The 19,468-nt window shown below is 44.9% G+C and overlaps 4 protein-coding genes across 4 annotated transcripts; 3 read left to right on the top strand and 1 right to left on the bottom strand.

Annotated features, from left to right (window-relative positions):
* Positions 1 to 215: 215 nt before the first annotated feature.
* On the top strand, positions 216 to 3,083 carry J4E87_008864 (uncharacterized protein; the record flags this gene model as incomplete). Its single annotated transcript, XM_049380447.1, has 1 exon — positions 216 to 3,083. One exon carries the CDS (start codon positions 216 to 218, stop codon positions 3,081 to 3,083), a length of 2,868 nt encoding a protein of 955 aa, XP_049229722.1.
* A 537-nt stretch (positions 3,084 to 3,620) lies between these two features.
* On the bottom strand, positions 3,621 to 8,666 carry J4E87_008863 (uncharacterized protein; the record flags this gene model as incomplete). The annotated part of the gene is made up of 3 exons (XM_049380446.1): positions 3,621 to 3,725; positions 3,808 to 7,852; positions 7,903 to 8,666. The coding sequence occupies 3 exons, from the start codon at positions 8,664 to 8,666 to the stop codon at positions 3,621 to 3,623; spliced, it is 4,914 nt and encodes a 1,637-aa protein (XP_049229721.1).
* A 3,108-nt stretch (positions 8,667 to 11,774) lies between these two features.
* J4E87_008862 (uncharacterized protein) lies at positions 11,775 to 12,572 on the top strand (the record flags this gene model as incomplete). Its single annotated transcript, XM_049380445.1, has 1 exon — positions 11,775 to 12,572. The coding sequence occupies one exon, from the start codon at positions 11,775 to 11,777 to the stop codon at positions 12,570 to 12,572; it is 798 nt and encodes a 265-aa protein (XP_049229720.1).
* Positions 12,573 to 12,916: 344 nt separating this feature from the next.
* J4E87_008861 (uncharacterized protein) lies at positions 12,917 to 14,233 on the top strand (the record flags this gene model as incomplete). The annotated part of the gene is made up of 1 exon (XM_049380444.1): positions 12,917 to 14,233. One exon carries the CDS (start codon positions 12,917 to 12,919, stop codon positions 14,231 to 14,233), a length of 1,317 nt encoding a protein of 438 aa, XP_049229719.1.
* Between the last annotated feature and the right edge of the window lie 5,235 nt (positions 14,234 to 19,468).

Genomic DNA, 19,468 nt, shown 5'->3' with positions numbered 1-19,468 from the left:
CCACAATGGGTATTGTCTTCATATAAGGATGCATCTTGCGGCGACTTATTCGGTACACGCTCTTTCGCTTTTGTCCATTCTTTCGCTTTACTTGCTCGTTCTACGAACGTTGCTTTCCAGTCATTCTTTACAGCCTTGACGGCTTCACACTCTTTTTTTTGCGGCAGTGCCACACCATTCTTTCCTCCACTTCAGTCATCACTCACAGCGTCACAATGGCACGATCATTCCTTCTTTCCACCGCCGTTCTGGCTCTTGGCGCATCGGCGCAAACATCTGGCAAGTTCACAGATGAAAAGACGGGCATCACCTTCCAGGGTTACCATCACTCTTCCGGCTACACGTTGGGTTATGCCCTACCTGAGAAGCCTACTACGGATGTCATCATTCAGCTTCAAGCACCCATCACCAACGATGGAGGTTGGGCTGGTTTCAGTCTGGGACAATCTATGACCGGTAACCTGCTGGTCGTTGCTTGGCCTCACGAGGACAAGGTCCTTGCATCATTCCGGGAGGCAACTGGCTACACCAACCCAGCTGTCAAGACCGGTGACTTCACCATGTCTCCTATCCCGGACGGTACTTTCGTCAACGACACCGCCTTCTCATACACATTCTTGTGCTCAAACTGCATAAGCGACGACCCATCTACTGGCCTTGTCATCTACGAGGACCCAAGCGTCAACGTTCAGGGCTGGGCTTACTCTGACAAGCCGCTCGCAGACTCCTCGGCTGCTGACGCGGTTCTCAACTACCACGACGCTGGTTTCGGAGCTTTCGGACTACCCATGAGCAACGCTACTAGCCCCGATTTCGAGAAGTGGGCTGCCCTTGCGGTGGCTGGCACCCCTAGCACCCCCGGCGCTGGTAACTCTACTACCCCTGGAGCTGGTGGCAACTCGACTGCCCCAGCTGGTGGAAACACCACAGCCACCATCGCAAACTCTACCTACGACTACATCGTCGCTGGAGGTGGCGCCGCCGGTATCATCGCAGCTGAGAGGTTTGCCGAGAGCGGCGCGTCTGTCCTCTTGATCGAGCGTGGTGGCCCGTCGTACGCGTTCACTGGCAAGACTGAGGTCATGCCTTGGAACGACACTGTCTCCATGTACGATGTTCCCGGATACGGATACTACCTCAGCGATGTCGGTAGCCCTGCTTACTGCGCCGACACTGCGGACATGGCTGGCTGCCTGCTTGGCGGCAGCACTGCGATCAACGCCATGATGTACGTCAAGCCCCAGGAGCGCGACTTTGACGACAAGTGGCCCGCTGGCTGGAAGTGGACCGATGTCGCCAAGGCGGCCGACCGTCTGTACGAACGTAACCCTGGTCAAACCTACGGATCCGAAGATGGTGTCCGCTATGACGATGGCGCCTACGACGTCCTCTCCAAGTTCTTCGAGGGCCAAGGCTGGTCCGAGACCGACTTCGTCAAGGACCCCAACGCAAAGGTCGATGTCTACGGCCACCCCACATGGAACATCGCCAACGGTCTCCGTTCCGGTGTCGTCAGGACCTACCTTCCCCTCGCCCAGAAGCTCGACAACTTCGAGCTGATGATGAACACCAACGTCGTCCGCGCTGTCCGTGAGGGATCGGCGGTCTCTGGTATCGAGGTCGAGACGGCGGATGGCAAGCGCGTCATCTACAACGTCAACAAAGGAGGCAGCGTTATCCTCGCAGCCGGATCCATGTCTACTCCCCGCATTCTCTTCAACTCCGGAATCGGTCCCGCCGACCAGCTCAAGACAGTTGCCAGCGGCAGCAGCAAGGTCACTCTACCCGACGAGGCTGACTGGATCGACCTCCCGGTTGGTGCTGAGATCAAGGACCACCCCATCTTCACTGTCAAGTTCAACACCAGCACACCGCTTGCTGCAACTGACAAGGACGCGCTCATCACCCCCGACCAGACCACCATCGATCTGTTTGCCAAGGGCTCCGGTGAGCTCGCTCAGTCTGGTCAGCGTCTCAACTGGTGGTCATCCGTCAACACCACTGATGGTAGCGAGATCTTCTTCCAGGGTACTTGCAACTCGCCTTCCGACAACACCATCCAGATGAAGGTCTACATCACCCACGGTCTTCAGTCTGTTGGTAGCCTCGGTATCACTGCCGATGGTGCCACCTCCTTCATCACCGACCCCCACATGACTTCCGATGTCGACACCGAGGCCATTACCATGATGATGGACCGCTTGATCGCCATGACAAAGGGTGGCAACTCCACTCTCACTGTGCAAGCTCCCGCTGGTGTCTCCAACGTCACTGGTGCAGACCTCATCAAGTCCTTCAAGACTGGTAGCCACTACGTCGGCACTGCCAAGATGGGAACCAAGGGAGATGCTGGTGTTGTTGTTGACACTGACACCAAGGTCTACGGTACCGACAACCTTTTCGTCGTCGATGCCTCCATCCACCCCGATCTTCCCACCGGTAACACCCAAGCCATCGTCATGGTTGCCGCCGAGGCCGCTGCCGAGCGCATCCTAGCCCTTGGTGGTAGCCCCGCCAGCGGTACCACTCCTGCTACCCCTGAAGAGGTCAGCTCCGGCGTACCAGTTGCTACTGCCTCGGCCCCCGCTGCCTCATCCGCAGCGCCCACCAGCGCGGCGGCGTCTGCTGCCCCTACCGCCGCACCCGAGGAGTCAGCCCCACCTGCTGAGTCTGAGGCACCCGTTGCTTCTGCCTCTCCCAGCCCGTCTTCGCCCGCTGAGTCTTCCACTCCCTCCGCGCCTGCTGAGTCCGCTCATTCCACCACACCCGCCCCCGCTGAGCCAGCTGAGCCCGCCCAGCCCAGCACAGCCGGAGCCTACGAGCGCTGCGGCGGCATCGGTTTCACCGGCCCCACCACTTGCGCCTCCGGCTGGAAGTGCGTGAAGCAGAACGACTACTACTCCCAGTGCCTCCAGGGATCAGCTTCCAAGCGCGGCCGTTCTGAGCCTGTGTCCCTTCGTCACGACGCGCCGACCAGGCGTGCGATGAACGGCCACAAGCCCGTTAGCCCTGTTGTTGTTAGGGAGCATGTCCATGCTCAGAAGCTTGGAAGGGCTTCCTTCATCGACTCCTACCAGTCTTAGGACGTGGGAAGATGGAACGCTCTGAATGAGAAGTGAGGAGGAAAAGTTTTCTTGTATATATACCTTTTACATTCTTTTGGCTGCGCCTTGTGTATAGTTCAATCAAATCATCATGATAAACTTTAGTGCCTGATGGACATGTGACACATCTTTCCTTGTCCGATCGCTAAGCCAGTTCACAGAGCCGCGTGATCGGAAGCTCATCTCGGCGACTATTGTGCAAGATCTTTAACGGTGCTCGCGTTAGCCACAGATCTCTTGAAATGAATGAGTAGCAATAGGAAGTGTAACGTTGGGTGAAGATGAGATATCAGTGCGTATCGCAGGGCATCTTGCAAACAAAGGCTTCGTAATTGACAATAGTACATTGAGTGGGTATAGTGCCATGATCTAAAAGGCAAACTCATGCTGTGAAAAGCGAGAGAGGAAGAATTACAACAGTATGTTGGAAGAAGAAATAGAAGCACATGCATCATTCGCACTCGTACGTCACGGCAAGCATGCTCAACATGCAATCCTCCCAAGAAGAAACGACCTCTAGTCTTGCTCAACCGTGAGCTTGTGGGCGGTCTTTGTGCTTTCAGAGATGGCCTCATTGTTGAGCTCAGCGAGCTGGTTCAAGGTCTCTTGCATAGCTGCCAACTGCTAGCGGCGGATTAGCGATCTGTACCTCATGTGCGACGAGCGAACCAAAATGAGCACATACAGGCAAGGGGTTACTTACAGTTCCTACCACATCCTTGTGGTCACTGGCGCCGTTTGTTTTGGGAGCCTGAATGCCCGGCGCCATGGCTTCGTCGTCCTCCTCATCCTCTTCTGCGAGAGTGTTGATCTTACGCTGCTCGCCTATGGTCGCTGCAGCACGAGCAATGCGATCACCAGCGGCGATGATGGCTTCAAGGCGGTCGATCTTGTCGGTGAGGAAGGCGTTCTCCTTCTCCAAGGGCTCAACTCGTGCCAGGTGCTTGCGAACGACTTCGCCTTTCATGGTTTCGATGCGGTCTTCGGCGTCCTGGGCAGCTCTCATGGCTTCGTCACGTTGTCGCTCCACCTCACGAAGCTTTTCTTCGTAATCAGTTCCGTTCGATGTGAGGGCTTCCGGAGTGTCGGTGATTGGGGCTTGCTGCGGTATTTCCCTGTCTGAGGTTGCCTGTGTAGCTGTCTCTTGCCTTACAGCTTCGAGTTTGCTGGCATGCCGGGAACGCTCTGCTTCCAGCTCAGCGGCAAGAGCAGCGTACTTCTCCTGCAATTGCTGCAAAGCGTCGGAGGTGCTAGCCTCCATGCCAACCATCAATTCGCTGATAGCTTCCTCATGTGCTTGGTCCATAGAGGCCTTCTGCTCGGTGAGATCGGAGTGCCGTTTCTGCATAGTCTCAAGCTGTTGTTTCAAGGCCTGCATGTCGTTCGAATGACCTGCTTGGAACTCGTCTTTCAGTAGCTCAATTGCGTCACTCTGCTCTTGATCTGTCTTGGCAATCCTTTCTTGCAAAGTGTTGTACTCAGATTGCAACTTCGATAAGGTATACTCATGGTCCTGCGTGAGAGAGTCCCTAAGCAATGTCATGGCATCATGATGCTCTTTCTCTGCGGCGGTCTTCTCGGCGAGAAGACTCTCGTATTTCAGGGTCATCTCGTCATTTCCGGTGGATTGCACATGATCCCTCGTGGAGAGTCCGGACTTGAGCTCATCAATCTCAGCGTTCAGCTCTTTCCTAAGAGCAGCGAGCTCGTTGAGGGCGGACTGTTTGCCCGACAGCGCCGTAGCCTTCTCCTGTTCCAGTCGATCGGCGTCGCTTTGCATGATCTCAAGCAGACTAGCATACTTTTGCTCAATCTCAGCCTGTTGAGTTTCGAGTGCTTTTGCGTGTGCTTCCTCGGTTACTAGCTGCCCGGTGAGCACGTCTGCGTGACTCTGCTCGAGTTGCGAAAGTCGCTTGGAAAGGTCGTCACGCTGGCTCTGGAGAGAATCGATCTCAGCCTTGTGGTTAGCCTCAATATCGTTGATCTCTTCCATGGCAGCATCGTGCTTCATTTGCAAAGCGCTCAAAGCTTCGGACGTGCTCTTTACGTTGTCCTGAGCTTGGTCATACTTGGCTTGGAGCTCGCCCAGAAGCTCCTTGGACGCGCCCTCTACCTGTTCCTTCAGGTGCATGATAGCCTGGTTGTGCTCATCATCAGCCGCAGATTTCTCTTCCAAAAGCACGTCGTACTTGGATTGAAGCTCGCCCAGAATCGACTTGGTGGTGCTTTCCGACTCAGACTTCAAAGCCTCAATTGTTTGAGTGTAAGTTGCTTCGTTTGCGTTCTTCTCTTCGAGTAGTGCGTCGTATTTGGCCTGGAGCTCGTCCATGAGCTCTCTTGATGTATTCTCGGATTCCTGCTTCAATGCCTTGATCGCATGATCGTGTTCGTCGTCGGATGCAGTCTTCTCGCGCAGCAGCCCGTCGTATTTAGATTGAAGTTCTTCGATTAGTTCCTTTGAAGAAGCATAGGCATCGGCGTCCTGCTTCTGAGTCTCCAGCACACGATAGTGTTCCTGCTCTGCAACCTTCTTCTCATCCAGCAAGGTATCATATTTCGCTTGTAGTTCAGCGAGCAGATGCTTGGATTGGCTTTCAGAGTCCTGCTTCAGCGCTTCAATCGCTCGGCTATGAGCGTCTTCAGCGGCGGTCTTGTCTTCCAGAAGGGAGTCGTGACGGGCTTGTAAATCGGCGATGATCGACTGGGTCATTCCATGCGCCTCTTCAATGGCTGCTTTCTCCTCCTTCAGACGATCTAATTGAGACTGGACGTCTTTCACAGTGGCGGCTTCTTGGGTGAGGGCATCAACGCGGGCTTGGAGATCGGCAACTAGAGACTGCGATATGCCGTGTGCCTCTGTGAGAGCCGCCTTCTCCTCTTCGAACTTCTTGAGTTTCATGAGCGCATCGTCTCGATTCTCGGTCGCGCGAGCGGTACTCTCCTGGGCTTCTTCTGCCTGCTTCTTGACAGCTTCAAGCTCGCTGGATCGTTCGGCAAGGATCTGCTCGTGTTGTTCCAGTGTTTTGCTCTTCTCTGTCACGAGGGAGTCGTAGTCAGCCTGCAGAGTGTTGAGTCGCTTGGTTGCGTCTCCTTCAAGATCCGCCCGCAGCGACTCAATCTCGCGCTCATAGTCCTCGCCAATGACCCGAAGATCCTGCTTGTGTCTATCATGAAGCGTATCAAGCTCTGCCTTGTGGGCTTCCACCTTCTCGTTCGCGTCGTTCAGTTCGGCCTGGACTTTAGCCATGTCGGAAGCGTGCTGAGACTCTTGTTGTTGCGAGGTTTTCTCGAGTGTCTCGATGGTGCTGCGGAGACTTGCGGCTTCTTCCTTGAGCTGTTCAAGCTCGGCGGCGTCAGTGGTGAGCTGCTCGTTCATGGCATCCAGTTGTCGCACAAGCTCCTCGTTCTCATCGGTCTTGGTTTTGATCGCTGCCTCATGAGCCTCCTTCAGTTCTTGGATTTGCTTGTGCAGCTCTTCAGCGACTCTGGCACCGTCAGTTGAACCTTGCTGCAGAGCCACGATCTGTTCCTGGAGACCATCGATAGACTTGAGATGGCCAGAAAGCTCGTCTTCTCTCGCTTGCAGCTCTGCTTCTGAACTCTTCTGTAGCTCCTCGATCTTGGCCTGCATCTGTTCTGCATGGGCGTTGCGTTCGGTGTCCAGGTCAGCAGAGACCTGATCAGCCCGTTCTTGCAGCTTGGCAATATCGTCTTGAAGCTCCTTTTGCGCCTGAATGTGAGATGCGATGGTCTCTTCCTTGAGGCGCAGTTCGTCAGTGTGTTTCTGATGTAGCGTCTGGATCTCGGACTGAAGTTGCTCCAAGACAGCTGAAGACTCAGAGGACTTTGACTCAAGAGACCGTTGTGCTTCTTGGAGGGCATTGGTATGCCTCTCCTCCCGAGAGGCAACCTCTGCCACGTACTCATCGACAGTCTTGGTCAGCTCGGTGATCTTAGCATCGCGCGATTGGAGATTGTCGGATTGGGTCTGCTCGAGCTCCGCAAATTTCGTTTCCAGGTTTTCCAACGTCTTCTTGGCGATGTCCAGCTCTTGCGACAAGCTGTCACGCTCATCCCGAAGCGTGGAAATCTCCTTGTTGAGCCCTTCGATCTGCGCAGCTTGCTCGACAAGCTTCTTCTTCTCTTCGTCCCATTGCTGGCCCTGTTGTTCCAACTCGGCGTTCAAATCGTCCAAGACCTGCTGCAGCTCGCTGGCCTTGGCTGCCTCGGTTGCCTCCCTCTCCTGAGCAGCCTTTTTCTCTTCCTCAAGCTGTTGGCTCTGCTCTTCCAGCTGCTTGGTCTCTCTCGCAAACTTCTTTTCCATGTCCTCGACGAGGATCGTGTGGGCGCGGTGCTGCGAGGGCGAGGCATCTGAGCCACCGGAGATGGCCTTGTCTTTCTCAACTATGGCGGCCTGAGCATCCGCCAGCTGTTTGCGCAGCTTGTCCTTCTCGGAGTGCAGGTTATCGACTTCGCGGGTGAGGTCGTCGCATTGCTCTTGGAGCTTGTCGCGTAGGTTGGTCTCCTTGAAGAAGTCTTGCATGATCTGAGCGCTCCGCCTTTTCATCTCCACATCCATCTCGGCACGTCCCGTCGGCGCAGTATCCGGACGCGGCGGCTCCTCGCCGAGTTTCGCCATGGAAGCCCTGATGGGCTCGAGAGCGCTCTTGCGCTTTTCGGTTTCGGCATCGGAGGCAGCTTTGTCCTTGAGGGGCGCACGGCGAGGGGTGACGACGACGGGGCTCTCTCTGTGACTGAGTTAGTAACTGAATAGCCCTGGCGATACATGCTGACTCACGCTTCTTCGGCTGTATCCTCCGTTTCCGGCGCTGGTGGTGGAGGGGCAGAGACGGATAGCTTCTTCGCAGGCCCAGCCGGCGCCTTCGCTGTCGCGCCTGCCGTTCGTGTTCCTGCCGCGGGTCGAGTAGCGGTCGGCCGTGTTGACGCAGCAAGAGAGGCGCGTGGGGCAGTGCGGGTCGTCGCTGCCTCTGCAGTTGGGCGTGTGGTTACAGGACGCTTGGCGGCAGTCGTTGTCGTGGAGGAAGGCGCAATGGATTGCCTCGAAGTCGGTTTGGCAGGAGATGGCCTCGAAGTAGCTGACGACGTGACGGGCGTCCGGCGCACTGCTGTCCTCTTCTTCTCGTCGCCCGACGTGACGGACGAAAGGTCTGGCTCGGCATCGGATGCGGTTCTGGACGACGAGATGGTCCTGCGCGCAGTCGTCCCTGCTGCCGGGCGCGTAGGCGGCTTGTTCAGGCTGGATCCAACCGTGCTGGTGCGCGATGTTGCCGTGGTGGGGGCTTTGGACGCGCTCGTAGCAGTTCGCGCCGTGCTTGTTGATGCCGCTGCAGGACGACGGGCGCTCGCAGCGGTGCCGCTGGCTGCAGTCGGCCGGCGTGGAGGGACGCCATCTTTTGAGGCTGGGGAAGGCGCATTGGCAGCCATCTTGCGGCGGACTGAGGATGTGGGCGTTGAGGGGGCGGGCAGTTTTTTGGGCTGCGGACTCCCGACTGGCACGCTTTCCGAGGGAGCTCTGTCGCGAGCCGGGGGTGGTGTCGCCATTCGGTGCCGGATTCAGGGGCCTATGCTGATCAATGCACTCCCAATCGCGCTCTCAGCGGGGTGTGCAGCAAGTGCCGGCCTAATGGGATGGTTCCAAACAGCAGAGGATGGTATCGCGTAGCTGTCGCTTCTCAGTCGCGACTTCCTCACGCGCTGGGCTAGCACATGTATGTGGGGAGTGCAAAAGCAGGGTCTCATAGCGCTCCAATCCGCGCCCAGACGGCCAGCACAACACACCGAGCATCACCACCTAGTTTCACTCTCGCCGCCCATCATCACACTCCTGGCCACTGAAGAGAGCACACGTCAAATCTGTCACCTTGCATTGACTGTATCGACTTTCGGCGTCAACGTGGGCCGAACCTGTGGCACCAATGCACCCCAGGCTCCCACCATGGTGGCTTGCAGCTTCCCCACTTCGCATGCTATAGCCAGGGACCGATTGCGATATGCGGTCACGATCCCAGGGACCGAATGGCCTCCGGAACTGGAAGATGGCATGCCACGCGTTCGGTGTCCAAGACAGTTGAATCAAAGGAGAGGCGCGTGAGTTGATGCAGTGTCAGCAATGTCTCAAACGCTTGATCGTCGTCCTTCTGGATCAGGTCGTTTCCAGAGAGACTATCCCATGAAGGACTGTTTATCGTGCCTTCGCCTTTGACGACGCCTGCGCGCCCTACTGTCTCTACTAATCCCAGACGACTAGACTCACGTACGAGCAGTACCGCATCCGTTTTGAGGAACTGAACCAAAATATCGCCCGATCGTGTCGTCTTGGGCCCAATACCAACGAACTGAACGCCTTCCGGGTCCTGGGCCAAGAATAATCTCGAATGTAGATAGCCAAACCTTGTTGTATCATCGAACGGAATAAAGTTACGGACTTTGAAGCCGATCCGGCCTTTCAGCACCGCCGTCAAGTATCGTAGGCCCATGATAAGTCGATCAACGTCTCCCTTTTCTCTCAGAGCATCGCTGCCTAACTCCCTCAACCAGGACTTCGCTGTACCTGGGTCCGTGGAGAACGACAAATAGGTCGGGCCTACTTGATACACCACTCCTGTTGTTCTGCCCGAAACGCTCACGGATCGGATAGTCGACTCCACTGGTGACCAGTCCTGACTATTTTCTGGCATGGAACAGTGCCAAAACCACTCCAAGTCTAAAGGACGGCCCTTAGTCGAGTCTCTTAGACTTATGAGCAATGATTGAACGTAGCCAATGATACTTGCCACAACTTCGTCCTCCCACGAACACCACGGACTACAGCTCGTCCTGCGTATGTACTCCCATCTCCCAGGATCCTGTCTGGGCAGGCGCCATCCATGGAATTTGGCCATCGAGAACGCTTTTCGTGATATACTGGCTCGTAGTAGGCTCGCAAAATAGACCATGTCCACCGCATGTTTCTGTTGCGTCAAAGTCCTTGCCTCTAGTGGCACTGAGGGCGCTCGAAGATTTATCAGTTCAGAGTACATATCCAATCGAGATTGTGAGTAGTTCGCTGCTACAACATCGGTAATGTGGTCTTCTGCAATCCCAATCAAAGCATACACCTTGTCGGCCCAGTTTGAGCAGAAACAATCGTTGAAGCTTTCCAAAAGCGAAGTGAAGGTGTTCTGGTTCGTGTTCACGGGATGGCGAATATCCTCAATGCGCAGGACTCTACGAGTAATATGCGTAGGAACCCAGGCCTCATTCTGCGCTTCGAAGAGCCTGACCAGATGGATCCAGATATCCCAAGGTATAGCCTCACTCTTGGACTTGTACCAGCTAGGTACATGGTACAGTACGTATATGTCACTTGCCATGCGGAGCTCTTGGATGATCCAGCAACGTTTCCAATACTCCGCATTCATCAAGGAAAATATCCATGTTGCAGTTCCCGGCCATTCTTCCTCGGCTTCACGAAGTGTTTTCGTCACATCCCACTTCCAGGATTTCGCCAGCCCTGTCCATCGTGGTTCGAAATGATCGCCCAGCCAAAGATACACTGCCTGTGCTCGTTCGTATATCGATGGCATGATAGCGATTTGTGAAGCCTTTTCGTCCGGGTCATCTTGGTTAATGCAAATCGCATCCACCCAAACAAGTATATCTCCATACAACATCCGATCGCGAATGCTGCGAAGAGCACCCCATAGATGGTCGCTGATAACATGGCGTTTTCCGTTTATGAGTATCGATTGCTTGTGTGGGCCAGCATCCCACGTGTATGATAGAGCAGTATACGACGGCCACGACGAGAATGACGCTTCCTCCAAAGTGAGCTCTGTCCTGCCTGTGGCGTGGCGCATTCGCAGAAGACGAATAGATGACTTCGGATCGGCTAGCCTAGCGTAATCCCTCTGTGACCATGGATACTCATACCACGTAGCTGATGGCAGCGTACCTGTTGGCAGCAACTGAAGATCAAAGAGCATACAGGTGATTCCCCCAATATATACAACCAAGGCTGCCCTCACGGAAAAGCCCTCCAGGGTCAAGCGCGAAAGACCGAGAAGCATACAGGTGATTAGAGCGGCCAAAAACAAGCTCATGGGCCACATGGTGCAAGTAGTACGGTGGAAGGCTGAACGTGCGAGTCGGATGATCGCGATTGCGACACACAAAGACGCCAGCGTACGGACAGTGAGGATGCAGATAGCGGGCCAACGCGACCGTGAGATAACTGATCAATTTAAACGAGAGTTGCGACGTCCGAAGAAAGTGTTGCGCAAGGGCAAAGTTCAGCTGCGATGATGCGCCTGCTTACCTAGGTATGCATACGCTGACTTTGCATAGGACCAATAGTTGGGAACAACACATCAACATTGCGCTTCCAATCACCGTGACACGACAGTTGAGGCGTTCAGCCTCGTAGGCTCCAGCACGCGGTCCCGGTTTCGCCGCGGCGGATTTCGCAGCCCTGGAGGCGTTCTGGAGCGCGTCCCGCAATATGTGACGTCAGACGTTTGTCAGGCGTGCAATTACCATGCGCGTTGCCATCTTACAAGCCAACAAGCAGCCCATGGGAAACTATAAAGATCGACAGCTTGCTTGTATTGAAGCCATGTGATACACACTTTGAGAGGGATCCTGATCACCTCCAGAGCTACATACGTAAGCATGGTCTACGACCCAAACTTGTACCGCGACAAAGAGCGCTTTCTTGGCGTTCTCATCGCCGATCTTACACCTACCCAACTCGATGCAGTCCAGGAACTCTTCGCCATTGGCGCCAACATGTGCTCTCCATATCCTGCAGAGCAGCTGTTCATCGAAGACAAACGCGACTTGTCAAACCTCTCCCATGCAGACTTGAGGAGAGCCTTCCTTGATGCAGATCCCTTACTTGTTATCGACGCTCAAACGCCCACCGACGGCGGTGTCTGGTATCTTGACCATTTTGCTGAGCAATTCGACGTCGATCAGGGATTAGCCGAGAACTTGGACACTCTCTACAAGATTCGCATGGATATTCGCGACGTTGTCATCACGCATGTGAACTACAATATCGCCAATACCGATATCCGAAATGATCTAGAAACGGTCGGTGTACCTTATCCCATACCGGAGGATTTTGTTCAGGACAAAATGTTCTGCATGGGTTTCGATCACATCAAGTATCGTTACGTAAACCCAACTTGGGTCACAGCTACACCGGACGAGCTAGAAGAGAGTACAAATGGCAGAGACTTGGACAACTTCATTCCGCGGCCGGAGATTGTCTATCGAATCAAAGAAGATATTGCGAGAGAGGCGGGCTTGAAGAGCGCATGGATGATCGCGAGCGATAGATCCGAGGAAGCGGAATTACCTGATGGCACCAAAATAGCATTTCCCCCAGGGAGCAAGATCGTGCAGTCCACATACGATCCCGATGTAGCGGTCCCAGTGTACAAGAAACCGGAGGGAAGCTTATAGATACAGTTCAACAAGAATCGGTGTTCCTCATCAGTTATGCCGCGAAAGACACCCTGCTGTAAGGGGATCTAAACATGTGCCTATTGCACATCTTTTAAGAAATTAGTATTACTAGATGTCTAATGTATCGAGATAGGGCCTATATGCGATAGGGTGAGTATTGTGGTTGCGCGAAAGAGGCCGCGCAAGTACTCGTCAACATGCTGTTTCAGCCTAACCCACAACGTACTAGACCGCAGGGTATCCACTCACCGCCGTTGAATTTGAGCCCCGCACGATCCCGTGCTCGTGTCTGAACACAACCTCTACACATCGTCCCGAACAGTTCATCAGAATCACCAGACATGACTTCTTTCCGCTTCCTCGATCTCCCCCGTGAGATTCGCGACAAGATATATGGCATACTGCTATGCACATTCCCGCGTCCCGAGTCTGTTACGCACGGCACAATGCTGTCTAAAAAAGACTTCAGCCCAAGTATCCTACGCGTTAACAAGCAGATCTACGCCGAGAGCTACGACGCCATGATCAAAAGGAACCGGTTCCTTCTCGTGTCTTCGACTGGCGGTCTACATTTCGCGTACATGCTCAAGGCCAATGCCGTGCCAACGCTAGCTTTCGACTTGGACAACGGCACCAAGACAAAAAAGAAGAGTGGGAACAAGGTCATCAAGCCCATCACCCAACGTTTTCGAGGCTACGCCATGCATATCACAATAGGGAACAGCAACCCTCGATGGAGGAAGGAGTTGCCACCTTCAGAGCTGTTGGAGCCTTGCAACGTTATCATGCTGTTTCGAGATGTCAAGCTCCTCTGCGAGGCCATCAAAGGAGGCGATGACCGCCTGGAAGACTACAAGAGTCTCGTAACTTTGGATTTCGAACTTGCACCGGTGATCAAGCGTCCACCGTACCAGCTCGAAGGCCCAACGACTTACTTCTCTTCGGCCAAAACCCAGGAAGAGCTGTTGGAGCCTTTCCGCCAGAGCTTCCGCGACATGCCACGGGTCACCATTAGTGGTACCGTCGAGGAACCCCTTGCTAAATCAGCCAAAGAAGACTTCGCACGTAGCAAATTCCATGATCTGGACGCTGTCATCTCATCATGGACCGCGAGAAAAGCTGAGGGAACACAGCTGTTTAAACAAGGCGAGGGTGGCTGCCTGAAGCTTTGGGCTGGAGTCAGAGACGAGATCGATGAAGCCCACAAATCCGACACATGGAAGCGTCTGATCGAAGAAGGCGGCCCTTCATTCGTGACAAAGGTTGCCGAGCTCTACTACACCACGAATCTCAACATCGTAGCCATCGGACTCAAATGGCTAGAGGAAGGAGATCGCGAGGTCCTGCCCGGCATTCAGAAGTCCTACGGAGAAGTGAAGAGTAGCACCGAGGAAGGATACTGGGGCGTCGAGCACTCATGGAAACCCTCGCCGGCGCAAGAGATGAGGAGCACGTTTCGGTACGCCAAATTTCTGCGGCTCTGGGGAGAGTCGAGCTTGGTTCCGTTCGCGCTCGTGACCATCAACATGCTGGCTACTCGTAATCCTGATGATGCCGCGGTTCTTGAGGAACAGCGCAAGATTAAGGCTTGGAAGCGCAGCGTGGGTCCTATTAACGATAGCGCATTCAACGCTATGATGAGTGGGTTGAACACCTAATCTTAGCATATGTACCCTGTGTTCTGTCAATGCGTTCCTTAGTTACTATAGTTGTTAGAGTATAGAATAGCAGGCGGCGTAGAGTCCCGCAAGTTTGCTTTGTATTAGGTATCTTTGCATAAGTATTACTAAGATATAGACTAAGAATTCTATATATAAAGTAAATTTTATTCTATTAAATACTACGCTAAGTAGCTTTAGTATTACTATAATAATAGATGCTTTTAGTAGGCTAGTAGCTTTATAGTAATAGAGCTAGTTTCTAGAAAGTAGTGTAAATTCTAGAAATATAATATTACTTATAAGAATATAATTAATAAAGTAAAATAAACTTAGATCTAGATATATAAGTATAAGATAAAGTAAGACTTTTCTTCTTACTAGTACTACTTTATAATAGTAAAAAAGCTTTTTCTTATTTTAACTAGTGCTAGAACTATATTATTAGTACTTTATATTATTATTTTTAAACTTTTTATTTATAGAAGAGTAGATAAATATAGTAAGCTTATATGTAAAAAATTTACTAGTAGACTTTAATAATCTTAGTATATTTATTTTAAACTAAAATCTCTATATATAGTAGAACTATACTAATATATATAACTTTTAAGTAAAAATAGTATATAAGATCTTAATAGTTTAATAGTAATAGTATTACTATAATATACTCTATTAAGAATAATTATCTAATAATATAATATAATAAGCTTAAGTTTTTAAACTTTATAGATATAATAGAACTTTATTATTACTAGTCTATAATTAATAGTATCTTATACTATTAAAGAAGCTAATAATAGTTTATTATTATCTTTTAAGCTTATATTACTATTTTAAAATATTCTCTTACTCTAGTATAATTTTTTAAGAATCTATTAAGAAATAAAAATCTAATACTAACTTTACTATATCTATTAAGCTATAAGAAGAAATAGTGTAAGTAATTATAATTCTTATAAAATTATTATAAGTAAGCTAGACTTTCTATTATTCTAAGAATAACTTTTATACTAAAGGTATTTATTTAAAATATATTAGCTATTTTAAAGTAGAAAAGAAAATATAGAAGAAAAACTTTAAATACTAATATTTAGACTAAACTATATTAGAAGTAAAGAATATAAAAATTTAATAAGTTACTATATTAGTACACTAGTATATAGCTTATAACTAGTAAAGTAGCTATCTAGAATAGATCTAATAGTCTATAGTATAGTATAAGTAAAGAGGTTTAATATAGCTTTTATTATAGCTTCTAGAATTAGAATACTAAAAATAGTTTTAAAAGTAGTAGTATATATATAAAAAATACTTAATATAATAATTTAAAAAATCTTTAACTTAGCTTAATATAAATATTTAGATAATTTTATAAATAATTATATTAGTAATTAAACTACTAATAGTTTAAGAGCTTAAGAAAGAATATAGTATATAGAAAATATACTTCTAAGTTTCTTAAGTTTATCTTAAGTAAAAATACTAAGTTACTTTTATTATTTTTATTTAGTTTTTAAAATTCTTACCTTATTAAACTTAGAATTAGAAGTTAATTTTAATATCTAATTAGAGTCTAATATACTTTACTATAAATAAACACTAGTATATTAATTATAATAACTTTACTAGATCTAATTTAAAAAGTTTATTTTATACTAATAGAAGTACTACTACTAATCTAAATTTTAACCTTCTAATAACTATACTTAGTATATTAAAGATAGATAGTATTTTATTAATATCTATTAAGCTCTATAATTTTAAAATAAGACTTTTATATTATAAGTATTAATAGTCTACTAATAATTAGTGTTTGAATATATAAAGAAAGTAAGTTTTAGTTAGTAGAGTAAGAAAAAATATAGAAAGAACCTTAGATTTAAAATCTAAACTTTAGTAGTTTTATATATACTATAGTAGAGTAATAAAAAGAAAAAGATATTTAAAAAGTTATCTTTTTAAAAGTAATATATCTAGACAACTAGACTAGCTAAAACTATAATTTCTAGTATTTAAAAAAGCTAAGAACTTAGTCTTTAAGTAAGCGTCTTTAGAATTTTAATTAGTAAGGTTTAACTAGTATAACGTTAGTAGTATTTAGGTATACTAAAAAGCTCTACTTAATTTAGTCTATATCTTTTTATTTATAGTATTAATTTAGCTAAAATTTTAATATACTAATATATATACTTAGGTCTATTACTAAGTTAAATTAAAAGTTATTTTATTTTTTTTTATAATAGTTAGATTAAAAAGTTTTTTTTTAAGCTTTTTATATTATAAGCTAGCTAGATCTAGTAACTAGTACTTAGTATACTAACCTCTAGCTCTTTCTACTACCTTATAATACTTAAATAGCTTTTAATATAGTTATTTTTTAATTTTTATAGTATAGCTACCTACTTTTCTAAAATAGTAGTAGAAAATAATTTTACTACTTTTTTACTAGCTTTTACACCTAAAAAGCTAGTAAGTCTTTTTACTAGTCTATTTCTTAGTAAACTTTAAATATCTTTTAAAAGATTTAAATCTAAGCTATAAGTAAAATACTTAAAAAGAGATTTTTTTTTTTTCTATACTATTTTAAAATAGCTAAAGTTTTTTAGATTTTTATATTATTTTACTAAAATTTCTACTCTAAATAAAAGAAGATATTAGCTTTTTTAATATAAAACTTTTTTTAAATAATAATAAGAATTAATTAAGTTATTGTTATTTAAAGTTAGAATTAAAAGAATTCTTTCTTATCTCTTCTAGAAAGAGGTTTAAGTATTAAAGTTAAACTCTTTTTTATATATTTTATATTTATAAAGCTTCTAGAGTTTTATAAAGTCTTAGTTAAATATAGCTTAAATCTTTTATTTATTTAGATAGCTCTCTAATTAAAGATAGTAATATTTTAAGCTATAACTTAGTTAGTAAGCTAGCTAAAAATAATCTAAAAAACTAGAAAAATACTAGATTTCTTAAAGAATTATTTACTTTATTTAAAACTTTTTTAAACTTACTAGTATTAGGTGTAAAGACTTATTTAGGTCTAGTTCTTTTATTTTTTCTCTTTCTAATATATTCTTACTTAGTACTATACTTATACTATATAAAAGACTTATCTAAAAATATAACTTTATTAAAGTTTATATATCTTAACTTGTTAATAGTCTTCTTAATATATTTTCTTCTAAATAAAGCTTTTTTTTTATTTAAAAGCTACTTTTTCTTAGTAGTAGAATTAAAGTATTTCTCTACTTTTAATAAGTATAATAAAGATTTAGTAGAAAAGTCTAGATTATTCTTATCTAGAATATATTAATTTATTATTATAGAACTATATTTTAGATCTTTATTAATTACTCTAGTAGCTCTTTTAAAAACTTTTAAAAAGTAGTCTAGTTTAAGCTTAAAAAAAGTAGTAAAAGTATTTTTTTTCTTTTTAATATATTATAGAGCGTTTATAATAGACTTAAAAGACTTTCTTAGTATAGTACTAATAGTACTAGTAGATAGTTATTTTAAAGATAAAGTATAAACTTATTTTTTAAATTTTAAAAGTTCTACTAATATAGAGAGAATATAAAGAAGAAAAAATTTAGACTAAGAAAGAGAAAAATATATAAAATAAAACTAAAAGAAGCTTTTATAATTTTAGTATCTTTTTTTAGTATATCTTTTTCTTATTTTATTCTTAAAAATTATTTAGATAAGAAACTATAGTTAAAATTTTACTTATTTAAGTATTATATAAGCTAGTATTATAAAATATCTTTTTTTTTACTTTTTACACGCTAGTTTAAAAGTTATAGCTAGATTAAACTAAGTCTTTTTTATACTCTATATTTAATAATAACTTTCTTCTTATAAATACTTACTAAGTAAGATTCTAAAGACGCTAACTTAAAGAGAAAGCTTCTAGTTTTCTAGAAAACTAAAGATCTTAGTTCTAGCTAGTTAAGTTAGCTAGATATATAGCTTTAAAAAAGGTTACTCTTTAAATATCTTTTTCTTTTTGTTACTCTACTATATATATATATTACTATAGATAGTTAATTTAACTTCTACTATTACAAATAATAGTAATAATATATACTTAAGAATAAGTAGTAGTAAAATAGTAAGAAAGTAGAAGAATAGAAAGATATACTTTAGAAAGTAATTATTAAAGTATTCTAGTAGAAAAGTATATATAGAGAAAAAGAAAATTTATTATAGCTAATAGTATAAAAAAAGTATTAAGAAGCTTCTAGAAGTATAGTTTAAAAAGCTAGAGAATCTAATAAAGAGATAAGTAGTTAAAAAGAATAAAAAAATTAAAAAGTTTTAGAAAAACAAAAGAAGTAAAATTAATTAAGAAGAATCTAAAAGTAGTAATTAAATTTCTATATAAATAGAAAAGAAAAACTTATATTTTCTCTTAGTAATTATAAGATATATAGTATAATATATTACTTTAATATTACGTTAGTAAAATACTTAATATATATCTAGTTTTATAAGAGATTATACTAATAAATATATTTTAAGCTTATTAGTAGAAAAACATATACTATTTAGAGTAGTAACTAAGTATATAAAGTAGTATATAATATATATATATATATATAGTAAATATAGATAAGTAGAAGTAGAAGAATAAGTATATTATAATAGTATTAGCTAAGTAGCTACTTAAGCTAGTAGACGTCTAAAAGTAATTTCTAGTTTTAGTAAGCTAAAAAGTAATTTTAAGTAAATATAAAATTAAGCTTTTTTTTCTATAGTTATATATAGTAAGTATAAATTATCTTAAGAAAAGATCTATTCTAAGATTATAATATAGAGTTACTAACTATATTTATTTACTCTACTTTGTATTAATACTCTATTATAGTAGAAAATAGTCTTTTCTACTAAAAATAAAAAAGCTAGTTTAAAAGTTTATATAATTACTTTTAAAAGCTATTTTAATTCTGTAAATTAAAGAAGACTAAGTTTACTTTTTAAAAAGTATTCTAAATAATATTATATTCTTTTAAATAAATCTACTATAGCTTATAGCTTTTAGATACTTTACTATCTATTTTAGAGTTTGTTTTTACTAGTTAGAGTGTAGATATTTTAAAAAAATAACTAGGTTATTATTACTTATTTAGATTCTACGCTTTTAGAAATCTTAAGTTAAGATAGCTTTTAAAATTATCTTAAAACTATTTCTTCTTACACTAGTAAAGTATATAAACGTTTCTACTTTAAAAAGAA

This window comes from Alternaria ethzedia (genome assembly GCF_023757985.1).
Source record: "Alternaria ethzedia strain BMP 0044 chromosome Unknown scaffold_30, whole genome shotgun sequence".
NCBI classification, from domain to species: domain Eukaryota; kingdom Fungi; phylum Ascomycota; class Dothideomycetes; order Pleosporales; family Pleosporaceae; genus Alternaria; species Alternaria ethzedia.
Note: the sequence above shows the minus strand (reverse complement) of the source record. Positions and strands in the feature narration are given on the sequence as shown.